Genomic DNA, 27,198 nt, shown 5'->3' with positions numbered 1-27,198 from the left:
TGTTCTCTGGTGTTGAAGGACGTTAGAGCTGAGGATGGTGGAGTTTAAAAAAGCTACCTCAAGGTGAAACGAAGGAAGAGATATCTCCAGTCTCTTCCTCCAGGGTGTGCTACTCTCTGTTGATGGTGAGGGGATCAGGGCTGATGTGGAATTGTGCAGAGATTATATTATAGCTATTTAAAAATAATGTTTTAAAGCCTAATTCATTTTCTTTCTAATTGTCCTGAAGGGTCACCTGAGGATGACCAATGGGAATATGCAGAGCATGAGTAAATATGTTGTCTATTTCAATCAATGGTGTTATTAGTGTCATTGGTTTCTAACAAAACCTCATTATATATATTTTTCTACTTTATTTCACAGACGTTTCAGAGGCGAATCAAAGTGAGGAGTCTCCAAGTGAGTGAATAACTCATCTATTCCTCTCTTTGTAAAAATGTTTGTGTTATAACAAGGGGATATATTATTGCTGGATGTCTCTGTGACACTTGGTCATTCATCACCAAAACACAATCCTGTAACTGTAATAGTGATCAAATGTTGGTATAAAAGTTAACATGGATCTTTTTTGATCAAGACAAACCTTTAGACAGCGTGGACTACCACAGGGACCATCCGTAGTGTTTATAACCTCCCCCTGTTTGATATCATAGAGCAGACTAATGCTTCATTTTTAATAAGTAGTCAATAGTGGAATGAAGACAGGTTGCCATGGTGACAGCATCAAAAATACAGTCACACATTAAGGTGTGTGTAACCACTGTTCTGTCCAATGAAGTCTGTGAACATTAAAGCTTTTTCTTCAAAGGTTGTGTTTTGTTTTTGAATCAAAATAATGTTATAATTTTTTTTTAATAATAATGCGCTCACTGCGTAAATAAATACCACAACGCTCCGTAAAAACTGATCAAACGTGTTTATTCTCGTGCATTTTATATGTGGAAAGAAGCCTCACTCTTTCGTGGTTGGGCCTGGATCGGCCCGTATTTTATCTTATACCCATTAAATCACCAATCCCCAATGGGGTTATAAAGAAATACCCTTTAATTATAATCCGACTACGCCACCTGAGGAATTTCACCTCAGGAAATGACAGGTAAACACTATCCATTAATAAAGAGCAGCCCGGGTTCGTTTGTTGGAGACAGAGACCCGTTTTCCACAATCACAATTATATTTTCAGAAAGACTTGATTTTATTTCAGTGGTTCACACATTTAAACTTTGACCTAAATCACTAAAATACTGCAGCTATTAAATTAATAAATCAACATTAATTAAAAAGATCAGTCAGAATTACTGTACACTAAAGGAGTGTGCTATAAACTCGCTGTCACAACAGTTAAAGAAAATAAGACATACCTCAACCACAAAGAATAGACATTTAAACAAAAACTGAACAGAGAACGGAAATTCCTCCACAAATAAACAACAAAACCAAAATAAACAAATCAAATAAGGCCATTATACACTTAAATGAACCCAAACCCAACCAAATAAAACAAATAATAAAGCAAACACGAGGAAGAGGAAATAAGGCCTACAGCGAAGGACAAATAGACAAATAAGGCCTGCTCTTTGTAAACAGGTGAAGAAACAACATAAAATAATTTAAAAAAAAAAAAAAAAAGTACAAAATTGGAAAATAACCAACTAACCCCAAAATACTAAAAAAAAAAATAAACAAATTTCAAAAGATGTCTATTAAATGGGAATAAATAGAAAAAACACTACAGCTCTTTTGTATGATTCTGTTAAATCACTATTGTTAGAAACATCCCTCTGGTTTTAAATAAAAGATAAAATACACCATTCATTCATACACTAATTATTTTCAGCTTGCACAATAAATAAGTAAATAAATACCCAACAAACAAAAAAAAAAGTCCCTAGGACATCTCCAGAACAAACACTGCGAACGTCCCCTGGGCGTTAATTTGTAGGGTCTCCAAAACGTTCTCATAGGCCCTTTATAGGACCACCAGGAAACATTCAGAAGACTATGACTGATGTTTGAGGAAAGTACTTTAATAGTCTCTTTCAGCGATCTTAGGACATTTTAAGGATTATCAGGAAACATTCAGAGGACTATGATGGAATAATGATCAAAGGTTTTTGATTATTACTGACTTTATTTAACAAACATAATGTATGTAACTGGGAGGCACAGTGCTGCAGCAGGTACACAGTCACACTGCTCCAGGGACCTGGAGGTTCTAGGTCCGAGTCTCACTCCGGGTGTGGTGTGTTCTCCATGTGTCCGCGTGGGTTTCCTCTGGGTGACTGTCTGTGAGGAGTGTGGTTTAGTGATTGGAATTTTGGCTCTTTTTGGGGAGCCGGCTCTTTTGGCTCCTAAATGGCTCTTTGTTTTACCCCTTATTTCTACTGGTACAGAACAATATTACCTACATTTTACATGACTATATGGACAAAACATTGTTGTGGGTTTGATTCTCGCTCCGGGTGACTGTCTGTGAAGAGTTGGTGTGTTCTCCCCGTGTCTGCGTGGGTTTCCTCCGGGTGCTCTGGTTTCCTCCCACAGTCCAAAAACACACGTTGGTTGGTGGATTGGCGACTCAAAAGTGTCCATAGGTGTGAGTGTGTGAGTGAACGTGTGTGTGTGTATGTGTGTCTGTGTTGCCCTGGGAAGGACTGGCGCCCCCTCCAGGGTGTGTTCCCGCCTTGCGCCCAATGATTCCAGGTGGGCTCTGAACCCACCGCGACCCTGAATTGGATAAGGGTTACAGATAATGAATGAATGAATGAAATAGTGTTGCAATAGCCAATTGTTTTATGGCTGTTTTGTAATAACTCACTGATTGCACTCACACATTCAATTGTATAAATAACTGGATTTTTATTTAAACACCTTAATAAAAAATCACTTGTAAACTCTGAAATCTTCTTCTCAGAACATCTTTTTCAACTATTTTTTGGAAGGCAGATTGGCATTCAGGAAAACCAAGTGTCTCAGCTTGGAAGGTTGGAGGGTTGGAGTTTGCTTGTTGTTCTCTGATTGGTTGAATGACAAGCCTTAGAAAAAAATGGCTTGGTCTTAGACGGGAACCGGCTCTCATCGTTCACTTACTTCTGCATGGTTTCCTCCGGGTGACTGTCTGTGAGGAGTGTGGTGTGTTCTCTCTGTGTCTGTGTGGGTTTCCTCTGAGTAACTGTCTGTGAGGAGTGTGGTGTGTTCTCCCTGTGTCTGCGTGGGTTTCCTCTGAGTAACTGTCTGTGAGGAGTGTGGTGTGTTCTCCCTGTGTCTGTGTGGGTTTCCTCCGGGTGACTGTCTGTGAGGAGTGTGGTGTGTTCTCCCTGTGTCTGCATGGGTTTCCTCTGGGTGACTGTCTGTGAGGAGCATGGTGTGTTCTCTCTGTGTCTGCATGGGTTTCCTCCGGGTGACTGTCTGTGAGGAGTGTGGTGTGTTCTCTCTGTGTCTGTGTGTGTTTCCTCTGGGTGCTCCGGTTTCTCCCCACGCTCCAAAAACACACGTTGGTAGGTGGATTGGTGACTCAAAAGTGTCCATAGGTGTGAGTTTGAAATTGAATATGTGTGTGTTGCCCTGTGAAGGACTGGCGCCCCCTCCAGGGAATGGATGAAATGTATGTAACCATTACATTCTCACTTACTGGAATAATTACTAAAGAATATTAAGTTCTTAAAAACACGTCTAGTGTGAAGTTTAAATTAATCCTTCTATCTACAATATTTCACCCTCTAGAGGAGACAAACTGCACATTAGTAGTGGGTATGATGTAGATTTGTAAAATATAAATAAAGCATGTTCCTTACAAATGTGGCATAATTTAAAAGTGAAATTAACTGGCTTTCCAACAATATAAGGTTTATTATCAAGAAGCATTGTTACAACAAAGAAATAATCTACAAATCACATATTTCCTTACTTTTTGTGCTATGTTTATAATGGAGGTTTTAAGTAAGGTTTAAGATGTTAAAGATGTCTGTTTATTTGGCGTTGTCGTTTACGTAATGTGGAAGCCTAAATAAAATGGCTGTTATTTTTTTTATTTTTTATTTTTTAATATGGCCTGCAAAATATAATGGGAGTCTTTTTAATGTGGTATTTATTTTAATGTGACTGTTTCTATGAAGTGGACACTTAAGGTGGAAGCCTAAATAAAATGGCTTTGTTAAGGCAGCCTGTGAAATATAATGGCAGATTTTTAATGTGGTATTTCTTTTTAATGCCACCATTTCAATGAAGTGGTCACTTAAGGTGGATTATTTTCAAGGTGGATTTTTAAATGAGCTGTTCAATATATCTTAGTAGGGTTACTTGAAATGGTCATTTATTTAAGGTGGAAGTCTAATTTAAATGACATTTTTTTAAAAGGTGGGATTTTTCTTAAAGTCCAGAATCTATTGGCCATTTATTAAGGTTTTAAGGGTATTTTGAAATGGTAATTTATTTGAGGTGGGCATTTTTTAAAGGTGGAATTTTTAGTAAGGTGTCAGTCAAAGTATATTGAAAGTCTTTTTAAGCTGGTGGTATTTTAAAGGTAGTATTGGATAGATTGTTCTATAAATTTAAAGTAGCTATTAAACAGCATGTAAGCTAATGTTGCAATGATTCTAGCAATACGTGACAAGCCAAATTCACGTAAGTTAATGAACTTTCAGAATTTCGGAATATGAGCTTTCACAGTGGGATTTTTGCTTATAGGAATGCACTGGCCAAATAACCTGCCTTAGTCTATTTTTAAGCTACACTTATGAAATTTCACATGGTGAGACCTGGCCATACTGGGACCCATCACATCAAATTTCAGGCAGATCCCACTCATCCGTCTCATTTTAGCCCTCCATTCATTTGAATGGGGACAGCTAGAGTTTTTCTGTTTTTCTGAATAGGCCTTATTCGTCTAAATCCTTCTATTTCACTAGAAACTTCATTTAAACTGTAACTCATAGTAACATTTCCCCTTTAACACCTATAAATATGAAATAATTTCATGGTAGAATGTTTGTGTTATGAGTGTTTGTTCAGCACCAGGAGGGTCCCAGGCCCCACAGACTTCAATGTTCAATGACTTCAATGAAGTTTATCAAAATTAAAGTATATTTCCAGTCTTTTAAAGCTGGTGGTATTTTAAAGGTAACATTGGATAAATTGTTCCATTAAGTTAATCTCATAGCTATTAAGCATCATATAAACTAATGTTGCAATTTTCACCCCTTGTTAATCAGTAAAGATTAGTTTTCTAACACATCAGGGTCGTCTCAATGATCCTCTATGGACTATATCTTAAAGACAAAAGTGAAAATATGATATCAGTTTGGACAGAAGATGGCGCTTTCGTGTAGAAATCTATTAAAAATGATACATTAAAAAATCCAGCCAGGACCTTAAATCACATTTGTTTGAACACAAACAAGCTTTACTTTAGTGTAACTTTAGCTTAGATTTTATTACAAAATAAATCCTCATTTCATCTTCTCCACTCACGATTCTACCATCACTCGCCCTGTTACATTTAACAAATACTCGCTCAGACAAACACTATACTACAATAATCTTTCTATAATTTCCCAACTAAATAAATGATAAAATGACATTATGAGAAGGTGATTCTGTTTGTTGTTATGATTATACCTTACTCAATGACCTAGAGCCTAATTAACGGGTAACGTTCTAGAGCACCCGGAATAAACACACACAGACACAGGGAGAACACACCACACTCCTCACAGACAGTCACCCGGAGCAGGATTGAACCCACAACCTCCAGGACCCTGGGGCTCTGACAGAGACACTACCTGCTGCACCACTGCCTGGAATTATATTGTATTGAATTAAATTTAGAAATGTATCATAATATAAATTTTGACCATGCCGTCCAGCCCTATTTAAACCCCATATTTAATTAACAATAGATAATTAGTGAAGCATATATACTATGTAGGCTGAGTCATGTATCAAATATCAAAAAAATCAAATACAAATTAGTGAGGCATGATGACGCAGGAGGTCGTGTCACTGTCACATATCCAGGGTCCTGGGGTTTTGGGATTGAACCCTGCCTCTGGTGACTGTCAGTGAAGATTGTGGTGTGTTCTCCCTGTGAGGGTTTTTTCTGGGTGCTCTGCTTTCCTCGTACGATCCAAACACAAGTTCAGAGGTGGATTGGATATGTGTGTGTGTGTGTGTGTGTGTGTGAGTGTATGTTGTGGCCTCTAATGCACTGTCTACACGTTATGGGTGTGACCCCCACCTTCTGGGTAGGCCCACCACGAGACTGAACTGGATAAGCGCTTACAGACAATGAATGAATGAATGAATGAATGAATGAATGAATATAACAATATTTGAATAGAACAAAGGCAATATTTCAAATGTTGAGACATTGTTTTTCGAAAAAAATAAAAGTCACAGATTGAATATGACACCAGTAACATGTTTGAGAAAATAACAGGTAAAGTGATGTAGTGCTACACACAGATGGATGTGTGTAATTTGCAGCGGGTTGGTGACATGATTGGGTTTAAAAAGTGTCTCAGAGGCTGAGTTTTCAGAAACAAAATGGGGAGGGGTTCCCAAACTAGAACCACCACTGTCCAGTTTATCAGTTTGTGCAGTAGTATTAGTTTCATATGTGAACTGCACTATGTAGTGAGAAAGGCTCTATTTAGGACAAAGATATAGTTTACATGTCATGCCAAGAAAGAAGCAAATACAACCATGGCACAATTTCCCCCCCTGTGTCCCTCTACTCAGTGAGGTGACCTTCTTGTTCCTTCAAGTTCTTCTCTCTCCTTTTGTATTGTGACATCCAAAGCTGTCTTTTAGTAGAGTGTCGAGGAGTTCATGTTTCTGGACATCCTTCCTTAATGTTCATATAACTGCCAACCAATCACAATTATGATCTGTGTCATTTCAATAAGTATTTACATTTCTGTGGAGGCTACAGTGTAGGGAACACATTTACACACTACCTATGCACTGCTCATGGGGTAGAGTCCACAGAAGCAAAAATTGACCTTTAGTGTCACAAAATAATGTCCCTTTCCAAGTTTTGACTCTGAAGTGTTAAGATGTTTTCTTAAACTGACTGAGTTTCTCAATTGATTTTTTTTCTTTTTCAGTGAAACATCTTCTAGATCTAATCATGAGCTGTTCCTTTTGGGTTTTTGTCCTGATCTTCATCTTCTGTCCAGGTGAGTCAACTAGCTGCCCTTGGTAATGGTTTGTTCATGGGGTGTTGCCAGATGGTTGCTATGCTGTTCCAGGTGGTTGCTATGGTGTTACAGTGTGGTGCTCATTTGTTCCACCTGAGTGTTCAGGATTTTCCTGGTGGTCGTTAGGTGGTTGCTAAGGTCTGGTCATTGCTAAGGTGTTACTCTGTGGTTCCTGTAGTTTTCTGAAGGTAGTGGGGACAGTGCTGGGGGTGGGTGGCTTATGGCAGGTATTTACACTGGTGTCAGTAAAAAATACAGGGGCATCTCAATAAATTATCATCAAAAAGGAACACTTTATAAACAGAACATTTGTGTGGCATCTCAACCTCATCTCTCAATATTCAAATGAACATCTAAAGTCCATGTTTAAATATGTTTAAGACACAGGTTTCAGTGGGGGTCTGAACTTTTCCCCATAATTGTACATTGAACAATATTCAGTTGTAAAGCAAAGATAAACAAGCTGTGAGAAAAACATTAGTATTTATCAAAATAAAGACTGAAGAACATGTCAAATGACTTTATTAACTTACAGACCTACAGCGTCTGTGATACAGTGCTTTTAAGATCAGTGTAAAGGCTTTGGCTCTGTGCTCCCAGTGTGGACTTCTGACCCTTTGCTCTGTAGTAAACTACCGCTTTAGTAACACCACGCCACTTTGTACTCTTCTTTTCATAAGGCACAGCGTTAGCTAATGAAGCTTGCAGTGCTGTCTGAACTGGTTTAGGGAACTGTACTGGGACACGAACACTTCAGAACAGTAGCAGCAGCACCTCAGAGTTTAACAGCTTCATACAGAAGTGTGTGTTGTTGTTGTAAGTGGTGAAATACGCTGGGAGTACACCCTCATTTTGATACTACCTCCTTTCAGTATTCCCTGCAGACAGCCGTTTCTGCTCCTCATCTGACCGGTCAAATCAGAACCAGTTGCAGATAACAGAACCACTGTTCTTCTTTTTCATGCTCTGTGTTACTCGGCTCGTGAGTGTGAGGGAGAGAACCAATGAACGGGAGCAGGGCTGTGAGCAGAGCACATAATGGCCCTGTACGAGATTTAGACTTTTAAAAACGTAAATATTGATATAAGAGCCTACTAAACCAGACTAAGAGATTATTTTAAAGGCTTAGAATCATGAAATAGGGACTAGTTTAATGCAGAGAAGGAAGTAAACACAAGTAGAGAGAGAAAGAAAGAGAGAACAGTTCAAAGAATGAGATTTTTACCTCTGGATTAGCTCAATTTTACATGAAGTTTCCTGTCGATGTTGGCGACTGAAACTGTAGTACAAGGAGAATATGGCTGCCTTTACAGAGACTAATGGAGGTTTGGGCAAACACAGGCCACTTGTCCTTCCACTGTCAGCAACCATCTTGCATTGGTCAAAAATTCCACTGTAATTACAATTCAAATGTGTCTTAAACTTTTGTCATTCTGGAATACTTTGACAAATCTTACAGTTATAAACACACCCAGAATAATCATCTGAGGACTCACAGGCAGGTTAAAGGCTAAGCACCACTTAATGGACCTCCATGAATATTCCACATTATTGTAGTTACTGACATATATAAGTATGAACTAAAATGAAAACAGCAGCTTAATTTGCTTTAAAACTGACAATTTTATTACATTGATGGAAAAACCCGAGCTCGCTACGGAAATTCTTGAACGCATTCTTGGAAGACAGAATATGCTAACGCTAGCGGAGACGAGGCGTGTTTGCCAGACTGAAAATGCTAACACTAGCGGAGACAAGGTGTGTTTGCCAGACTAAATATGTTAAAACTAGCGGAGATGAGGCGTGTTTACCAGACTGAATATGTTAACACTAGCGGAGATGAGGCGTGTTTACCAGACTAAATACGTTAACACTAGCGGAGATGAGGCATGCTTGCCAAACTGAATATGTTAACGCTAGCGGAGATGAGGCGTGTTTGCCAGACTGAATATGCTAACGCTAGCGGAGACAAGGCGTGTTTGCCAGACTGAATATGCTAACGCTAGCGGAGACGAGGCGTGTTTGCCAAACTGAATATGTTAACGCTAGCGGAGATGAGGCGTGTTTACCAGACTAAATACGTTAACACTAGCGGAGATGAGGCATGTTTGCCAGACTGAATATGCTAACGCTAGCGGAGACAAGGCGTGTTTGCCAGACTGAATATGCTAACGCTAGCGGAGACGAGGCGTGTTTGCCAAACTGAATATGTTAACGCTAGCGGAGACGAGGCGTGTTTGCCAGACTAAATATGTTAACACTAGCGGAGACGAGGCGTGTTTGCCAGACTGAATATGCTAACGCTAGCGGAGATGAGGCATGTTTGCCAGACTGAATATGCTAACGCTAGCGGAGACGAGGCATGTTTGCCAGACTAAATATGTTAAAACTAGCGGAGACGAGGCGTGTTTACCAGACTGAATATGCTAACGCTAGCGGAGATGAGGCGTGTTTACCAGACTGAATATGCTAACGCTAGCGGAGATGAGGCGTGTTTGCCAGACTGAATATGCTAACACTAGCGGAGACGAGGCGTGTTTGCCAGACTGAATATGCTAACACTAGCGGAGACGAGGCGTGTTTACCAGACTGAATATGCTAACGCTAGCGGAGATGAGGCGTGTTTGCCAGACTGAATATGCTAACACTAGCGGAGACGAGGCGTGTTTGCCAGACTGAATATGCTAACGCTAGCGGAGACGAGGCGTGTTTGCCAGACTGAATATGCTAACACTAGCGGAGACGAGGCGTGTTTACCAGACTGAATATGCTAACGCTAGCGGAGATGAGGCGTGTTTGCCAGACTGAATATGTTAACACTAGCGGAGACAAGGCGTGTTTACCAGACTGAATATGTTAACACTAGCGGAGACAAGGCGTGTTTACCAGACTGAATATGTTAACGCTAGCGGAGACGAGGCGTGTTTACCAGACTGAATATGTTAACGCTAGCGGAGACGAGGCGTGTTTACCAGACTGAATATGTTAACGCTAGCGGAGACGAGGCGTGTTTACCAGACTGAATATGTTAACGCTAGCGGAGACGAGGCGTGTTTGCCAGACTGAATATGTTAACGCTAGCGGAGACAAGGCGTGTTTACCAGACTGAATATGTTAACGCTAGCGGAGACGAGGCGTGTTTACCAGACTGAATATGTTAACGCTAGCGGAGACGAGGCGTGTTTGCCAGACTGAATATGTTAACACTAGCGGAGACAAGGCGTGTTTGCCAAACTGAATATGTTAACACTAGCGGAGACGAGGCGTGTTTACCAGACTGAATATGTTAACACTAGTGGAGACGAGGCGTGTTTGCCAGACTGAATATGTTAACACTAGCGGAGACGAGGCGTGTTTACCAGACTGAATATGTTAACACTAGCGGAGACGAGGCGTGTTTGCCAGACTGAATATGTTAACACTAGCGGAGACGAGGCGTGTTTGCCAAACTGAATATGTTAACACTAGCGGAGACGAGGCGTGTTTGCCAGACTGAATATGTTAACACTAGCGGAGACGAGGCGTGTTTGCCAGACTGAATATGTTAACACTAGCGGAGACGAGGCGTGTTTGCCAAACTGAATATGTTAACACTAGCGGAGACGAGGCGTGTTTGCCAGACTGAATATGTTAACGCTAGCGGAGACAAGGCGTGTTTACCAGACTGAATATGTTAACGCTAGCGGAGACGAGGCGTGTTTACCAGACTGAATATGTTAACGCTAGCGGAGACGAGGCGTGTTTACCAGACTGAATATGTTAACGCTAGCGGAGACGAGGCGTGTTTACCAGACTGAATATGTTAACGCTAGCGGAGACGAGGCGTGTTTGCCAGACTGAATATGTTAACACTAGCGGAGACGAGGCGTGTTTGCCAAACTGAATATGTTAACACTAGCGGAGACGAGGCGTGTTTACCAGACTGAATATGTTAACACTAGCGGAGACGAGGCGTGTTTACCAGACTGAATATGTTAACACTAGCGGAGACGAGGCGTGTTTACCAGACTGAATATGTTAACGCTAGCGGAGACGAGGCGTGTTTGCCAGACTGAATATGTTAACACTAGCGGAGACAATGCGTGTTTGCCAGACTGAATATGTTAACACTAGCGGAGACAAGGCGTGTTTGCCAGACTGAATATGTTAACACTAGCGGAGACGAGGCGTGTTTACCAGACTGAATATGTTAACACTAGCGGAGACGAGGCGTGTTTGCCAGACTGAATATGTTAACACTAGCGGAGACGAGGCGTGTTTGCCAAACTGAATATGTTAACACTAGCGGAGACGAGGCGTGTTTGCCAGACTGAATATGTTAACACTAGCGGAGACAAGGCGTGTTTGCCAGACTGAATATGTTAACACTAGCGGAGACGAGGCGTGTTTGCCAAACTGAATATGTTAACACTAGCGAAGACGAGGCGTGTTTACCAGACTGAATATGTTAACACTAGCGGAGACGAGGCGTGTTTGCCAGACTGAATATGTTAACGCTAGCGGAGACGAGGCGTGTTTGCCAGACTGAATATGTTAACGCTAGCGGAGACAAGGCGTGTTTGCCAGACTGAATATGTTAACACTAGCGGAGACGAGGCGTGTTTACCAGACTGAATATGTTAACGCTAGCGGAGACGAGGCGTGTTTACCAGACTGAATATGTTAACACTAGCGGAGACGAGGCGTGTTTGCCAGACTGAATATGTTAACGCTAGCGGAGACAAGGCGTGTTTGCCAGACTGAATATGTTAACACTAGCGGAGACGAGGCGTGTTTACCAGACTGAATATGTTAACGCTAGCGGAGACGAGGCGTGTTTACCAGACTGAATATGTTAACACTAGCGGAGACGAGGCGTGTTTACCAGACTGAATATGTTAACACTAGCGGAGACGAGGCGTGTTTGCCAGACTGAATATGTTAACACTAGCGGAGACGAGGCGTGTTTACCAGACTGAATATGTTAACACTAGCGGAGACAAGGCGTGTTTACCAGACTGAATATGTTAACACTAGCGGAGTCAAGGCGTGTTTGCCAGACTGAATATGTTAACACTAGCGGAGACAAGGCGTGTTTACCAGACTGAATATGTTAACACTAGCGGAGACAAGGCGTGTTTACCAGACTGAATATGTTAACACTAGCGGAGACGAGGCGTGTTTACCAGACTGAATATGTTAACACTAGCGGAGACAAGGCGTGTTTACCAGACTGAATATGTTAACACTAGCGGAGACAAGGCGTGTTTACCAGACTGAATATGTTAACACTAGCGGAGACAAGGCGTGTTTGCCAGACTGAATATGTTAACACTAGCGGAGACAAGGCGTGTTTACCAGACTGAATATGTTAACACTAGCGGAGACAAGGCGTGTTTACCAGACTGAATATGTTAACACTAGCGGAGATGAGGCGTGTTTGCCAAACTGAATATGTTAACACTAGCGGAGACGAGGCGTGTTTACCAGACTGAATATGTTAACACTAGCGGAGACGAGGCGTGTTTGCCAGACTGAATATGTTAACACTAGCGGAGACGAGGCGTGTTTGCCAAACTGAATATGTTAACACTAGCGGAGACGAGGCGTGTTTGCCAGACTGAATATGTTAACACTAGCGGAGACGAGGCGTGTTTGCCAGACTGAATATGTTAACACTAGCGGAGACGAGGCGTGTTTGCCAAACTGAATATGTTAACACTAGCGGAGACGAGGCGTGTTTGCCAGACTGAATATGTTAACGCTAGCGGAGACAAGGCGTGTTTACCAGACTGAATATGTTAACGCTAGCGGAGACGAGGCGTGTTTACCAGACTGAATATGTTAACGCTAGCGGAGACGAGGCGTGTTTACCAGACTGAATATGTTAACGCTAGCGGAGACGAGGCGTGTTTACCAGACTGAATATGTTAACGCTAGCGGAGACGAGGCGTGTTTGCCAGACTGAATATGTTAACACTAGCGGAGACGAGGCGTGTTTGCCAAACTGAATATGTTAACACTAGCGGAGACGAGGCGTGTTTACCAGACTGAATATGTTAACACTAGCGGAGACGAGGCGTGTTTACCAGACTGAATATGTTAACACTAGCGGAGACGAGGCGTGTTTACCAGACTGAATATGTTAACGCTAGCGGAGACGAGGCGTGTTTGCCAGACTGAATATGTTAACACTAGCGGAGACAATGCGTGTTTGCCAGACTGAATATGTTAACACTAGCGGAGACAAGGCGTGTTTGCCAGACTGAATATGTTAACACTAGCGGAGACGAGGCGTGTTTACCAGACTGAATATGTTAACACTAGCGGAGACGAGGCGTGTTTGCCAGACTGAATATGTTAACACTAGCGGAGACGAGGCGTGTTTGCCAAACTGAATATGTTAACACTAGCGGAGACGAGGCGTGTTTGCCAGACTGAATATGTTAACACTAGCGGAGACAAGGCGTGTTTGCCAGACTGAATATGTTAACACTAGCGGAGACGAGGCGTGTTTGCCAAACTGAATATGTTAACACTAGCGAAGACGAGGCGTGTTTACCAGACTGAATATGTTAACACTAGCGGAGACGAGGCGTGTTTGCCAGACTGAATATGTTAACGCTAGCGGAGACGAGGCGTGTTTGCCAGACTGAATATGTTAACGCTAGCGGAGACAAGGCGTGTTTGCCAGACTGAATATGTTAACACTAGCGGAGACGAGGCGTGTTTACCAGACTGAATATGTTAACGCTAGCGGAGACGAGGCGTGTTTACCAGACTGAATATGTTAACACTAGCGGAGACGAGGCGTGTTTGCCAGACTGAATATGTTAACGCTAGCGGAGACAAGGCGTGTTTGCCAGACTGAATATGTTAACACTAGCGGAGACGAGGCGTGTTTACCAGACTGAATATGTTAACGCTAGCGGAGACGAGGCGTGTTTACCAGACTGAATATGTTAACACTAGCGGAGACGAGGCGTGTTTACCAGACTGAATATGTTAACACTAGCGGAGACGAGGCGTGTTTGCCAGACTGAATATGTTAACACTAGCGGAGACGAGGCGTGTTTACCAGACTGAATATGTTAACACTAGCGGAGACAAGGCGTGTTTACCAGACTGAATATGTTAACACTAGCGGAGTCAAGGCGTGTTTGCCAGACTGAATATGTTAACACTAGCGGAGACAAGGCGTGTTTACCAGACTGAATATGTTAACACTAGCGGAGACAAGGCGTGTTTACCAGACTGAATATGTTAACACTAGCGGAGACGAGGCGTGTTTACCAGACTGAATATGTTAACACTAGCGGAGACAAGGCGTGTTTACCAGACTGAATATGTTAACACTAGCGGAGACAAGGCGTGTTTACCAGACTGAATATGTTAACACTAGCGGAGACAAGGCGTGTTTGCCAGACTGAATATGTTAACACTAGCGGAGACAAGGCGTGTTTACCAGACTGAATATGTTAACACTAGCGGAGACAAGGCGTGTTTACCAGACTGAATATGTTAACACTAGCGGAGATGAGGCGTGTTTGCCAAACTGAATATGTTAACACTAGCGGAGACGAGGCGTGTTTACCAGACTGAATATGTTAACACTAGCGGAGATGAGGCGTGTTTGCCAAACTGAATATGTTAACACTAGCGGAGACGAGGCGTGTTTACCAGACTGAATATGTTAACACTAGCGGAGATGAGGCGTGTTTGCCAAACTGAATATGTTAACACTAGCGGAGACAAGGCGTGTTTACCAGACTGAATATGTTAACACTAGCGGAGACGAGGCGTGTTTACCAGACTGAATATGTTAACGCTAGCGGAGACAAGGCGTGTTTACCAGACTGAATAAGTTAACGCTAGCGGAGACGAGATACTTGTTTCTCCTACTATATTTTAAATCTCATAACCCAGGGTAAAGGGAAGCCAGTAAAAAGCGTCCGCCACACAATTTGACTGAAATGTATTTAACAAAACCACCTTCTTATCTGTCCAAACCCGTATTTCCTACCAGAACTTTAATTATAAACTAGAGCAATGTATATGGTATATGACGTATATGTATATGTTTAGTGTGTATTGATTTTGTTTACCCCACCTGTAACACGGGGTGTAAAAGGAAGAGACGGTGAGGCAGCGTTGTCTGTTTGACCTCTCAAGTCCATCTGAGAGCACTTCTGTGGAGTCAAAATAGGGTCAAAAAGATTTTGAGTTTGTAAAACAATACTCACAAATGTAACAGATTTTGTAACTGCACTTGAGCAACTACAGACACGTAAAACTAAAATCCACAGATGTATTGAAATGATCAAATTTAAAACAACAACAACAACAATAATTTAAATTCCCAAATATGAAAAAAAGATTTGAATTTGTAAATCAAATGTCGTGAATGTGTGAATCAGTACCTTCTCAAATGGTTTAAAATGTTTCAGAGTAAGACCCAATTGATGGACGGCTTTAGCTCGAACAAACAGATCGTGAGGTTTCTGCGGTGTCGATTGCTGTAGTGTTTTCAGGTGATTATTATTATGGTTACTCTCACTGCTGCTTGAGGGTTTGCTCGGTGTCTGCTGGTGTGTTCCAGGTGGTTGCTGGGGAATCTCAGGGGGTGGATGTATGATGAAATGATGAATGTGATTTTGAATTTTGAACCAGTGTCATCAATTGTGGCCTTTAGATTTAAACTTTTGAAGAATATTCATTTTCTGTGGAGGGAAATATGAACACTCCATCCTCTAGACATTGTTTGTGCTATTCACTTACCACCGAGATACAAACACAGATGTCATACATCAGCAGTGTAGGGTACCATGGAAACCGTCCAGTGACACCCAGGCAATGATGTGGGATACAATAGCAATCATTGAATATATCAGAGCAGTGCCAAACTAACACCTCAGCCGACTCCTGGAAAACTACTGCAGCCTCCTTTGATAAAACAGCAACATCCTCACAACCTCCTAACACCACCGTGGAACACCTACAAACCACATGGAAATCATAGCACTCCAGCAACCACTCGGGACACAAGGTTTTCTCTGATCTACCTCCTTGGTACAAAAGCAGCCACATGGAAGTTGCTTGAGTGAAGTTATCACTTTTTTCAGTAAATGAACTCATGTACATTGTGTAATATTTTTGTATGTAAACCTTCATATCGTCTCTGTCCAATGAAAAACATGTATCTCCGTGTTTGTGGATGTGTAGTTTACTGCATCGTTTGAACACAGCAGCTGTACTTCACACTGTGTGAACATTTAACGATGAATGAACCAATAGAAATGCTCCAGAATGACTTTAAATAAAATATTTTTACATTGATTTCTCCTGATAGTTAATAAAAGATTTTCCTTCTCCTGCTATTTTGGAGCTGCGTGTTTTTCATTGGTCAGTGACGGTATGTTTTATATATTTGAGGTTTAAATGGCTTGTATTTTATGTATTACCCAGGGGCTCTCTCTGAACAAATCAACATCACTGCCAGAGTGGGTTCAACAGCAGTCCTTCCTTGTGACTGTAGTAATGAGACCAAAGAACATTCGTCCAGTCAGAGTCCTCATGTGGAGTGGCGCAATGTATCTGACACAGTGTTTGAGAGAAGTGGAGAGAAGGTGTATCAGAGTGAGGAGTATAAAGGCCGTGTGGACGTTCCTGAAGATCAACTGCTGAAGGGGAACTGTTCTCTGGTGATGAAGAACGTTAGAGCTGAGGATGAAGGAGTTTATGAGTGTAACCTTTTTGTGAAGAAAGATGGTGGTGGTGAATCTAAACTTGTCATCCTGCATGTATAGCTCTCATTTGATGGTAAGGAGATCAGACCTGAGGTCTTATAGAGTCATTCATTCCTGATTTCATGGAGTTTGATGTTAGAAATTGTAAAAAACATATTTCTTAAAAACTGAGCATGAAAAAGGAGACAGTGAATGAATATGTTCTTAAACAGTGTGTTTATCAGTAGAGAGTTATTAGTGTTATTTGTGAGGCTCCAACTAACACTCATTATTCCTCTTTCTGCTTTTGTTTCCACAGAAACCACAGAAACTAATGACAATCAAAGGAGTGACTCATCAGGTGATTTATTTCATTTTATCTGTTACTAAATTTCTAGTTTAATTTGAAGGGCTGTGGTGATAAATGTTCTGTTTGGTTCCCTGTGACTCTCGGACTCTTAGACAGTGAGTAACACACCAGAGGAAGGTCTGAAAGTGTGAGTGGTTTGTAGGGGATAAAGAGGTCAGACAAATGTCAAGGGGCAAGGTTCTGTAGAGCTTTGTAAATGAGGAGAAGGATTTGTGATGTTATGCCTGTTGTAGAGGGAGACAGTGGAGGTTTTGAAGGACAGCTGTAAGATGATGATGATGATGATGGAGTGTGTACGGTTGAGGAGGTGAGCAGCAGAGTTCTGTACCGTCTGGAGCTGGTGTAAGTGAGAGGAGCAGGTACCAATGAGAAATGATCTGCAGGAGTCCAGGAGGCTACAAATGAGAGCATGAATAAGGGTTTCTGCAGCAGACTGAGGGACATAATGTTGATGATTTGTTGTGGAGTGTTATGGAGGTGAAAGGTGTTTTTAGTAGAGAGTTTATGTGAGAACAAAATGAAAGAGTGGAGTGAAGGAGGACGTCCAGATTTGTACCAGATCAAAAGGGGAGACAGTTACATTTTCAGTAGAAACTGACAGAGAGGGAGTTAAGAGGGAGATCCACTCTCTCTCCTCCATCAAAACATTCATCCTCCGTTCACTCGGACTCCTCCAGTGTCTCTGAGGAAACACAGAGCGTGGGGCGTACTTTGGGGATGATGTTCATGGCTCTGTCCTGACAAGCTGATGATTTATTCAGCTCTACCCTGTGGCAGCACGTCACTGTCAAAAGTAGAGGCTCAGAAACAGCAGGTGGAAGCTATAAACCTGTAAGTTTTAACATTTAGTCTGTGTAAATATCCCTCTCTGGAGCTCAGAGAGAGGAACTACACAAAACAACATGAACGTACACTGATTCCCTCCCGGTGTTCAGCTGAGGAGTTTATCTTCCTCTGATTCGGTCGTTAACACATCTTTAAAGTGAAAGTACAGCTTTGGGGCTCATGGAGGAATCAGACAAATCCCCAATAGAAAGGAATCACCAGCTACAGATCAGCTCCGGACAGTCCAGCGGTTACCAGCTGTGTTCCTTTTAAACTCTGGTACAGAACACAAGTGAAGTTCTAGAGTCTGAGCTCAGATCCATTTTCTCTACACTGAGTTATTGGAGCCTTTATTAGGACGTTACTGTAAGATCCATGATGTTCTCACTCCAGCTCATTTAAACACTGATCAGGGGTCAGTCAGTCAGTGACTCAGTAAGAGTCGTCAGCTCCTGTAGACAGACTCATAGTGCAGGAAACATTTAGTGCTGGGATGGGACTGATTTTCACCACTGCTCTGTTTACAGACGGAAGATGGAGTTGGGGAATGACTGCAGGAGTGACTGCAGGAGTGATTGGAGGACTGGTTTTACTGGTTTTACTGGTTGCAGCTGTCTTTTTCATTTGGAAAAAATGTAAGACTGGTGAGTACAGACCACATCCACAGACTCTGCTCAAAGACACACAGTAAACACTGAAAATCTACTGAAACATACAGCATTTTCTGGAGAAATACAATGTTTTGTTGACAGACTTTTAAAGTAAAAATAATAAAACAACAAAAAAGTGACTAGAGCAGAGATTTGTACCTAGAACTAGAGCCAAAGAAAGGGGGTTTTCTCAGGCTTCAGCCATGAGCTCTTCAGCCTTAAAACATCATTCACAGTGTGTGAGTGAATGAGTGAGTGAATTATAGTCTAGTTCTATGAAGTGCAAACAACAGTGTTACTCTGTGTGCAATGTTTTACGGTGTGGTGTTCTGTGAGTTATATATTTTGTTTATTTCATTCATGGCGGTCCAGTCTGTAGAAGACGTGTGAGAGATCAGGAGAACGTTAATGAACCAGGTGAGTGTCTGTGGTTGTTTCTCACTCTGTGCTGTGTGTCATGAAAAAGATATATACACTGAACCATCACTGGATTAGGAAACACCAACCTTGTATCTGCACTCACTGGGCCTCATTCATTAAACCTTTGTAAAAACCCTGAGAAAACTGTGGGTAATTTAAGAGTAAATGGACATTCCTTCTTTCCTCCAGATTCATGAACGCTGTGTAAACACTAGATGTATTTAGTAGAACGTGTGAATGTTAGTGAAAACATAATGTGTTGTAAATGGTGAGAGCGTTCATCATCATCATCAGTAAGATCTCAGACTGAGGAACCACAGCAGAAACCTTTAACATCTACAGAAAAGAAAAAGAAAATAAATGTTCTGTGCAGAATTCAGTATTTTATTTGAGTTCAAACTGGCACCTGTTTATTTTCATTCTGTGTAATTTTTACTCCGTCACTGGAACTTACAGTGAGACGTTAGATTGTGGCGTCTAAATGTTTTCAGCACCTGAGGAAATGAGATTTAAGAAGATATTTCTCTGAGCAGTAAGAGTTTATTTCTTCAAAACTCCCTGATATTAGAATAAAATCAAATACTTTATTACAGTAAACAGAGAGATTCTGTGGGGAATGTATTGCTTTAACACCTCTCCTTGTGGCAGTGCAGTTTTATTTGAGGTTATCATCATATCCCTCGTTTAATAAATACTTCATTATGTTAAATCAAGTGAGCTGTTGAACACCTGGAGACTCCCTCAAACTCTCAACACATCTACATTTAGAAAAGAAAGTCCCTTTACTGTGTTTGTATTTACAGTAATTATAATTATATATGATTTTATAGAAGCACCACAGTTATTTAGGAGATAAATGACTTTAATAAAGATAACTGTAGGGTCTAAGACACTGAGAGTACTGCAGGTTCACTACAGTTTGTCTCGTCTGATTCTGCTAAAGGTGCAGGAGACCTGTGTGGTCTACAAAGATACTGAAGACTCTCTCTAGTCTTTCACAGAGGGGTAAATACCTGTGGATTTGTACCTACTTTACTAGAGGCTAGAGCTGCTTCACCTGCGTTCGTCATGTTTCAGGAACACAACCACACACAGTGACGTCAGGGCACAGGTAAAGAACAAGGCTCAGACTTTGATTGTCTCAGTTTGGAGACACAACCTTGCACCTGTTGCAGTGCGTCAAGGAAAACAGCTTAAAACTCCTGGGATGATGCTCTGAAGAATGGATAGTGAACAGCTAATAAACTCAGCTAATAAACCTGTATGGTCTCCAAAGACAGTAAAGTTATCTGTAGAGCTCTGTCTGTTAAACCCAGCAGCAGCGCAGCATCAGTCATTTACACAGGAGGGTGTCTCACACCTTAACTTTTATAGTGGAATAAGCCACAGTGAGTGAGTGATGGTCACGTGAGGAACAAAGTTTAACAAACAATCACTGTTCATCTTTTGGAAGTTGCTCTGAATAAAAGGCTGTATTAGTGTTACAAGGGGTGCTACAGTGGCAGGTACCACCCCTTGTATTTTCTTTATAGAATATAGTTAGAGTATCTTGACATAGCTTAGGTGTTAGTCATGTTTTGTTATTTTCTTTTCTTTGGTACTGTCCATGTTCCTCCCTCCTAAGGTTTGTCCACCTGTCGTGTGTTATTGTGGTATGGTCGTTTATATTAAAGTAAGGTTTATAGTCCTGAACCACTTGGTCTCTAGCTTTTTGGCTGGCTTTTCTTTTCACCTACACATATTGTTACGTTTCCCTTACTATTACCACCCTAGACCCTGGAGCCCAATAGTAGGGGCGTAACAATTGGGGGCTCGTCCGGGATATTTTTTTTCTCTTTTCTTGTATGTGTAGAGTTGTAAAGGGGTTTGCTGGCTTTTGTTGTTGGACATGGCATCATTTGATGTGGCTGCTTTTGTTGCTTCACCTAGCTTGGAAGTGCTTGAGAAATGCCGTAAGGATGAATTACTAGAAATAGCTGCACATTACAACATTTCTGTATCTAAACAGATGTTAGTAAAGGACATAAGGGGTAAACTCATTGTGGCATTAAGGGAGTTAGAGGTGTTTGAAAGCTTTCAAGCACAGGTTCCCACAAGTACTGGGGTGGGGGAAGTTGAGAGGGTTGTAACTCCTGTTATTGAGTCTGAGGAGCAAGAACAACTAGAGGAAGAAGTAAGGGCGACATTACCTCGTTTTGACCCTTATTCTCCATCTACTGCCGGGTCTTATGCTGAAGCACGAGCTAAAGTGCGAATCGCTCGTCTCCAATTAGAGGCTCAGGAAAAGGCCGAGGCACGTCAAGCTGAACGGGATTTACGTTTGGCTATCCGGAAGATGGAGTTAGAAGTTGACCGGGAGGTCCGTCTAAGGGAGTTGGAGATAGGAGCAATGAAGATTGCTCCTCCTTCCACTATCCAGCCGGACATTGCACCGTGTCCTCCTCCCACTCTGGTGTCTTCTCCAGCTGTTGTTTCAGTGGATTCTGCTTCTGCTCCTCCCGTTTCTTCTGTCAACCCTCCAACATTTGATGTGAGTAAACACATTGCCTTAGTACCGCCTTTTAGGGAAACAGAGGTGGATACATATTTTGGGGTTTTTGAGCGTATAGCTACAGCTTTAAATTGGCCAAAAGATGTGTGGTCCCTTTTGTTACAGTGCAAGTTATTAGGCAAGGCTCAGGAGGTATGTTCATCTCTGCCATTACAGGACAGCTTGAAGTATGATGTTGTTAAAGCATCTATTTTACGTGCATATGAACTTGTGCCTGAAGCATACAGACAGAAATTTCGCCTACACAAAAAGAGCTCATTACAAACTTTTGTGGAGTTTGCTAGGGAAAAAGAGACTCTGCTGGATAAGTGGTGCTCGGCTAGCAAAGTCACAGATTTTGCATCCTTGCGTGAGCTGATTCTGTTGGAGGAGTTTAAGAACTGCTTACATGAACGTGTGGTTATTTATCTTAATGAACGTAAAGTTACATCTTTGTCAGAAGCAGCAGTATTAGCGGATGAGTATGTTTTGACCCACAAAACAATCTATAAGACCGCTAAGACCGACTTTCCAGTAGTAACTGACCGACGGCCTAAGCAGGTCCAATCTGGTCGAACCTCAGATGAGTGTTTTTTACTGTCATAAGCCTGGTCATTAATAGCCACATGTCCCAACCTTAAACGTAAGCAAGAAAAGCAAACATCCTACATTAATCAGAATCACAGTGTGGCATTGGTAGATAAACATTCTTCGGTTTATCCTGAAATTGCCACTACCATTCCAGATCCTAGTTATCAGCCTTTTATAACTCAGGGGTATATTTCGTTTGCTGGGTCTGAGGAAAGTCAGTCACCCATAACTATTCTTCGTGATACGGGTGCCTCACAGTCATTTGTATTAGCAGGATGAACAGTCATTTTGTGGTTCATATGTGTTCTGTCGGGGCATTGCTATGCAGTATATTAAGGTTCCTTTGCACCATGTTTATTTGACTTCCGGTCTCGCCACTGGCAAATACAGAGTGGGTGTCTGTCCTTCTTTACCCGTGGAAGGGGTTACATTTATCATGGGTAACGACATAGCGGGAGGTAGTATTCTTCCAGTATTAGAGGTCATAGATAAGCCGTCTGACAGTAATGTGTTGGCACTTTCTGGGGTATTAGAAGATCATCCTATGGTCTTCCCTGCTTGTGCTGTGACACGTGCTAGAGCAAAATTGTTAGAGGACGTGGTTGACCTAGCTGATTCATTTTTAGCCCAGGATGACTCGTCTTGCTATACGGCTTCCCATTGTTCAATGGAACCATCTACAGTCTTTGTGCATAATGAAAAGACTGGGGATCAGGGGATGGGTAATTTGAACATTAGTCGTGACCAGCTTGTAACATCCCAAAAGGCTGACCCTAGTTTGAGGAAATGTTTTGCTGCCCTGTCTACAGAAACACGAGATAAACAAGTGTTATTTTTTTTAGATCATAATGTATTAATGAGGAAATGGTTACCTCGTACAAATTCTGAGGCCGCTTGTGTTTATCAAGTTGTGATACCCAATGTTTTCCGACAGCATGTGCTTCAATTGGCACATGATCACCCTTGGTCCGGTCATTTAGGTATTACCAAAACGTATGCTCGTATACTTAAACATTTTTTCTGGCCCGGACTTAGAAAGGATGTAGCAGGCTTTTGCCATTCTTGCCATGTTTGTCAGTGCTCAGGGAAACCTAATCAGGTTATTCCTCCTGCTCCTCTTTGTCCCATTCCAGTGATTGGGGAACCATTTGAAAGAATATTACTTGATTGTGTAGGTCCCTTACCAAAAACCAGGTCTGGAAATCAATACTTGTTGACAATAATGTGCGCTGCAACACGTTTTCCTGAAGCTATCCCTTTACGGAGAATAACTGCCCCAATTATCATTAAAGCTTTGATAAAGTATTTTACTACTTTCGGTCTGCCGAGGAGTGTACAGACTGACCAAGGTACTAATTTTCTCTCCAAACTGTTTTCACAAGTTAAGGCCACTCTGAATATTGCTCACCACGTTTCAAGTCCATATCATCCTGAGTCACAAGGTGCTTTAGAAAGGTTTCACCAGTCCTTAAAGTCAATGCTTTGTAAATATTGCTTGGATACAGGGAAAGACTGGGATGTAGGGGTACCCCTTGTGCTCTTTGCTGTGCGTGAGGCTGTTCAGGACTCATTAGGATTTAGCCCTGCTCAGCTTGTATTTGCTCACTCTGTGCGTGGTCCTTTGAAGGTTCTTAAAGAAACATTTCTAAATGAAAATAGTCACAGAATATATTGGATTATGTAAGTACCTTTCGAGAGCGCCTGCATAAAGCTTGTGCTCTTGCTTGTGAGAATCTTAGTGGTTCTCAGGAACGGATGAAACGTTCCTATGACAGACGTGCAGTTTCCAGACAGTTCCAACCAGGGGATAAAGTAATGGTGTTACTTCCTGTCCCTGGTCCATCACTTTCAGCCAAGTTTGCTGGCCCATATACGGTTGAAGAAAGACTTAGTACTACAGATTATGTTATTCAAACCCCTGATCGAAAACGTAGGAAACGTGTCTGTCATGTTAATATGTTGAAAGCTTATCGTTCTCGTGTTAGTCCTGCTACTGAGGGTAAGATACCTATTGACACCCTTGTTTCTGTTGGTACAGTAGTAGGTAGCCCTGAAAATGATAATGTACATGGGTTAATATTACAAGACTCTCCACAGATATTGTGTCGACTTGCCAATTCTGAAATGCTACAGAGCTTGGCCTCCATATTAGGCCACTTACCAGATTTGCAAAGAATAGATCTTGAGAAACTAATCTGTGGATTTCCTTCCATCTTTGCTGATGTTCCTTCCCAGACAAATGTATTAAAACACGATATCCAGGTTACTACCACCACACCAATTAAACAACATGCTTATCGTCTTAATTCTGTGAAGAGAGCTGCCATGAAGAAGGAGGTTGACTATTTGTTAGAGCATGGTTTGGCAAAACCAAGTTGTAGTCCTTGGAGTTCTCCTTGTCTTCTCGTTCCTAAGCCTGATGGGTCATACCGATTGTGCACTGATTATAGGCGTGTGAATTCTGTCACAATCTCTGATTCTTATCCTTTACCCCGGATAGATGACTGTATTGATAATGTTGGTTCTGCTAAATTTGTTAGTAAACTGGATTTGCTAAAAGGATATTGGCAAGTTCCTCTGACTGATCGTGCTTCAGACATCTCTGCGTTTGTAACGCCAGATGCTTTTGTACAGTACACAGTGATGCCATTTGGTCTTAAGAATGCACCAGCTACATTTCAAAGATTAGTGAACACTGTGCTATCTGATATACCAAATTGTTCTGCTTATTTAGATGATCTTATCATTTATACTTTGGACTGGCCCACTCATGTGAAGATCCTATCATCCGTGTTTGATCGCCTACAGCGTGCTTCCCTGACACTCAATTTAGCAAAGTGTGAATTTGCTCAGGCCACCGTAACCTATCTTGGTAAGGTAGTTGGTCAAGGTCATGTGCGTCCTGTTGATGCACTAGTTTCAGCTATATTAATGTATCCTACTCCTTCTTCTAGGCGGGAACTACGCAGGTTCCTTGGTATGACTGGTTATTATCGTACTTTCTGTAAAAACTTTTCAACCATAGTTGAACCACTGACTTCCTTGCTCAGTCCCTCTCAATCTTTTACATGGGATTCTGGTTGTCAACATGCATTTGACAATGTGAAAGCTCTTCTCTGTAATACCCCTGTTTTGGCTGCTCCTAATTTCCTAAAGCCATTCAAACTAGATGTGGATGCTAGTGCTGTGGGAGCTGGAGCTGTACTGCTACAGGAGGATGATTTGGGCATAGATCATCCTGTATGTTACTTCTCTCGCAAGTTTAACAAACATCAACTAAATTATTCTACCATTGAGAAAGAGACTTTAGCTCTACTGTTGTCTTTACAACATTTTGAAGTTTATGTTGGTTCTAGTTCATTGCCTATTACAGTTTATACTGACCATAATCCTCTGACATTTTTGTCACGTATGTATAATCACAACCAGCGTTTGATGAGGTGGTCTCTGATACTACAGGAATACAATCTAGTTATAAAACATAAGAAGGGTTCAGAAAATGTTTTAGCTGATGCATTATCTCGTATCTAATTTGTAAGCAATCTTTGTTAGCATACATTCAGGTAATGTCTTTCCTCCTATTACAAACATATTACATATGTTTGTTCTTTGGGGTGGGCGTGTTACATGTAACAATTTTGTGCATGTATTTGTTATCTTGTTTTGTTTCCTGGTTCTTTCTTTTTCTCTCTCTCTCTTCTTTTCATGGGTAGATTGGACTGTCACTTCATGGACCTGGCAACCCTTCCAGCTCCAGCCAATCCCAACCAGCCACATCAGCTTACTGCTCCTAAAAGGGTGGGGCTTAAAGGTTTTAAGCTGCACCAGGAAATCAGAAAGGCAGCCATCTTTGGGCTCACTTGTTTTGTTTGGAAATTGTTTGACTCTGTCTGGTTGTATGGTCTTGTGTGCTGGTGTGTGTCTTAAAAAAAAACTAGTTTAATGAGGTCTACCTTATGTTAGTGTTGTTTTGCCTTTGAAGTATTTATATTTTTGTGTTTGAAACTGTGTCCTAGTCCTGTCAGGTTGTCTGTTTGTTTCTGTCTCCCTAGGAGGGTGAGAGCAAGTTAGATGTGCGCGCACTTACATGGTGCACACGTAGACTCTGTATTGTATAGACACACCAGAGTAGAGGGCAGGTACCACCCCTTGTATTTTCTTTATAGAATATAGTTAGAGTATCTTGACATAGCTTAGGTGTTAGTCATGTTTTGTTATTTTCTTTTCTTTGGTACTGTCCATGTTCCTCCCTCCTAAGGTTTGTCCACCTGTCGTGTGTTATTGTGGTATGGTCGTTTATATTAAAGTAAGGTTTATAGTCCTGAACCACTTGGTCTCTAGCTTTTTGGCTGGCTTTTCTTTTCACCTACACATATTGTTACGTTTCCCTTACTATTACCACCCTAGACCCTGGAGCCCAATAGTAGGGGCGTAACAATTAGGAAGAGGACTGTGTGTGAAATTTGGATTGATTACTAATTAATTTAATATTTATTGATGTAGTTTGTTCATTTAACAGCAGCAGCACTGCTGTGTCTGATCCACTCGTACCATATGGAGCCAAAAAAGGGTCAAAAAGATTCAGAGTTTGTAAAACAATACTCACAGATGTAACAGACTTTGTAACTGCGTTTGAAGAACTACAGACACGTGAAATTAAAATCCACAAATGTGTCGGAATAAACAAATTTAAAACAACAACAATAATTTAAAGAAGAATTTATGTTCACAAATGTGTAGAAAAGATTTGCATTTGTAAATCAAATGTGAATCAGTACGTCTCTCAAACGACTTAAAATGTTCCAAATGTGACAGCGGGAGTTTTTGAACGAGGAGGAAACAATCCACACATTCACTTTCTGACACATTTTGATGGACAATTGATGGACCAATAGGAAAGCTTTAGCTGGAC

General features: G+C 41.5%; 1 protein-coding gene across 1 annotated transcript; it reads left to right on the top strand.

Moving 5' to 3' along the window:
• LOC136695691 (butyrophilin subfamily 1 member A1-like) lies at window positions 1-26,572 on the top strand. The gene is made up of 9 exons (XM_066669912.1): window positions 1-125; window positions 230-269; window positions 364-399; window positions 7,104-7,175; window positions 16,641-16,994; window positions 17,220-17,261; window positions 18,623-18,739; window positions 19,118-19,162; window positions 26,000-26,572. Exons 1-5 carry the CDS (start codon window positions 123-125, stop codon window positions 16,979-16,981), a joined length of 492 nt encoding a protein of 163 aa, XP_066526009.1. The 5' UTR covers window positions 1-122; the 3' UTR covers window positions 16,982-16,994; window positions 17,220-17,261; window positions 18,623-18,739; window positions 19,118-19,162; window positions 26,000-26,572.
• Window positions 26,573-27,198: the final 626 nt, after the last annotated feature.

The sequence above is a fragment of the Hoplias malabaricus genome, chromosome 4 (assembly GCF_029633855.1).
Source record: "Hoplias malabaricus isolate fHopMal1 chromosome 4, fHopMal1.hap1, whole genome shotgun sequence".
Lineage (NCBI taxonomy): Eukaryota > Metazoa > Chordata > Actinopteri > Characiformes > Erythrinidae > Hoplias > Hoplias malabaricus.
This window is presented reverse-complemented; position numbering and strand designations above follow the sequence as displayed.

Bases quoted from the DNA above. Each gene is read 5' to 3' on its own strand.
- LOC136695691 (XM_066669912.1), top strand. The intron at 270-363 runs GTAAATATGTTG...TTTATTTCACAG, and splicing joins TGGGAATATGCAGAGCATGA to ACGTTTCAGAGGCGAATCAA. The intron at 400-7,103 runs GTGAGTGAATAA...TTTCTTTTTCAG, and splicing joins TCAAAGTGAGGAGTCTCCAA to TGAAACATCTTCTAGATCTA.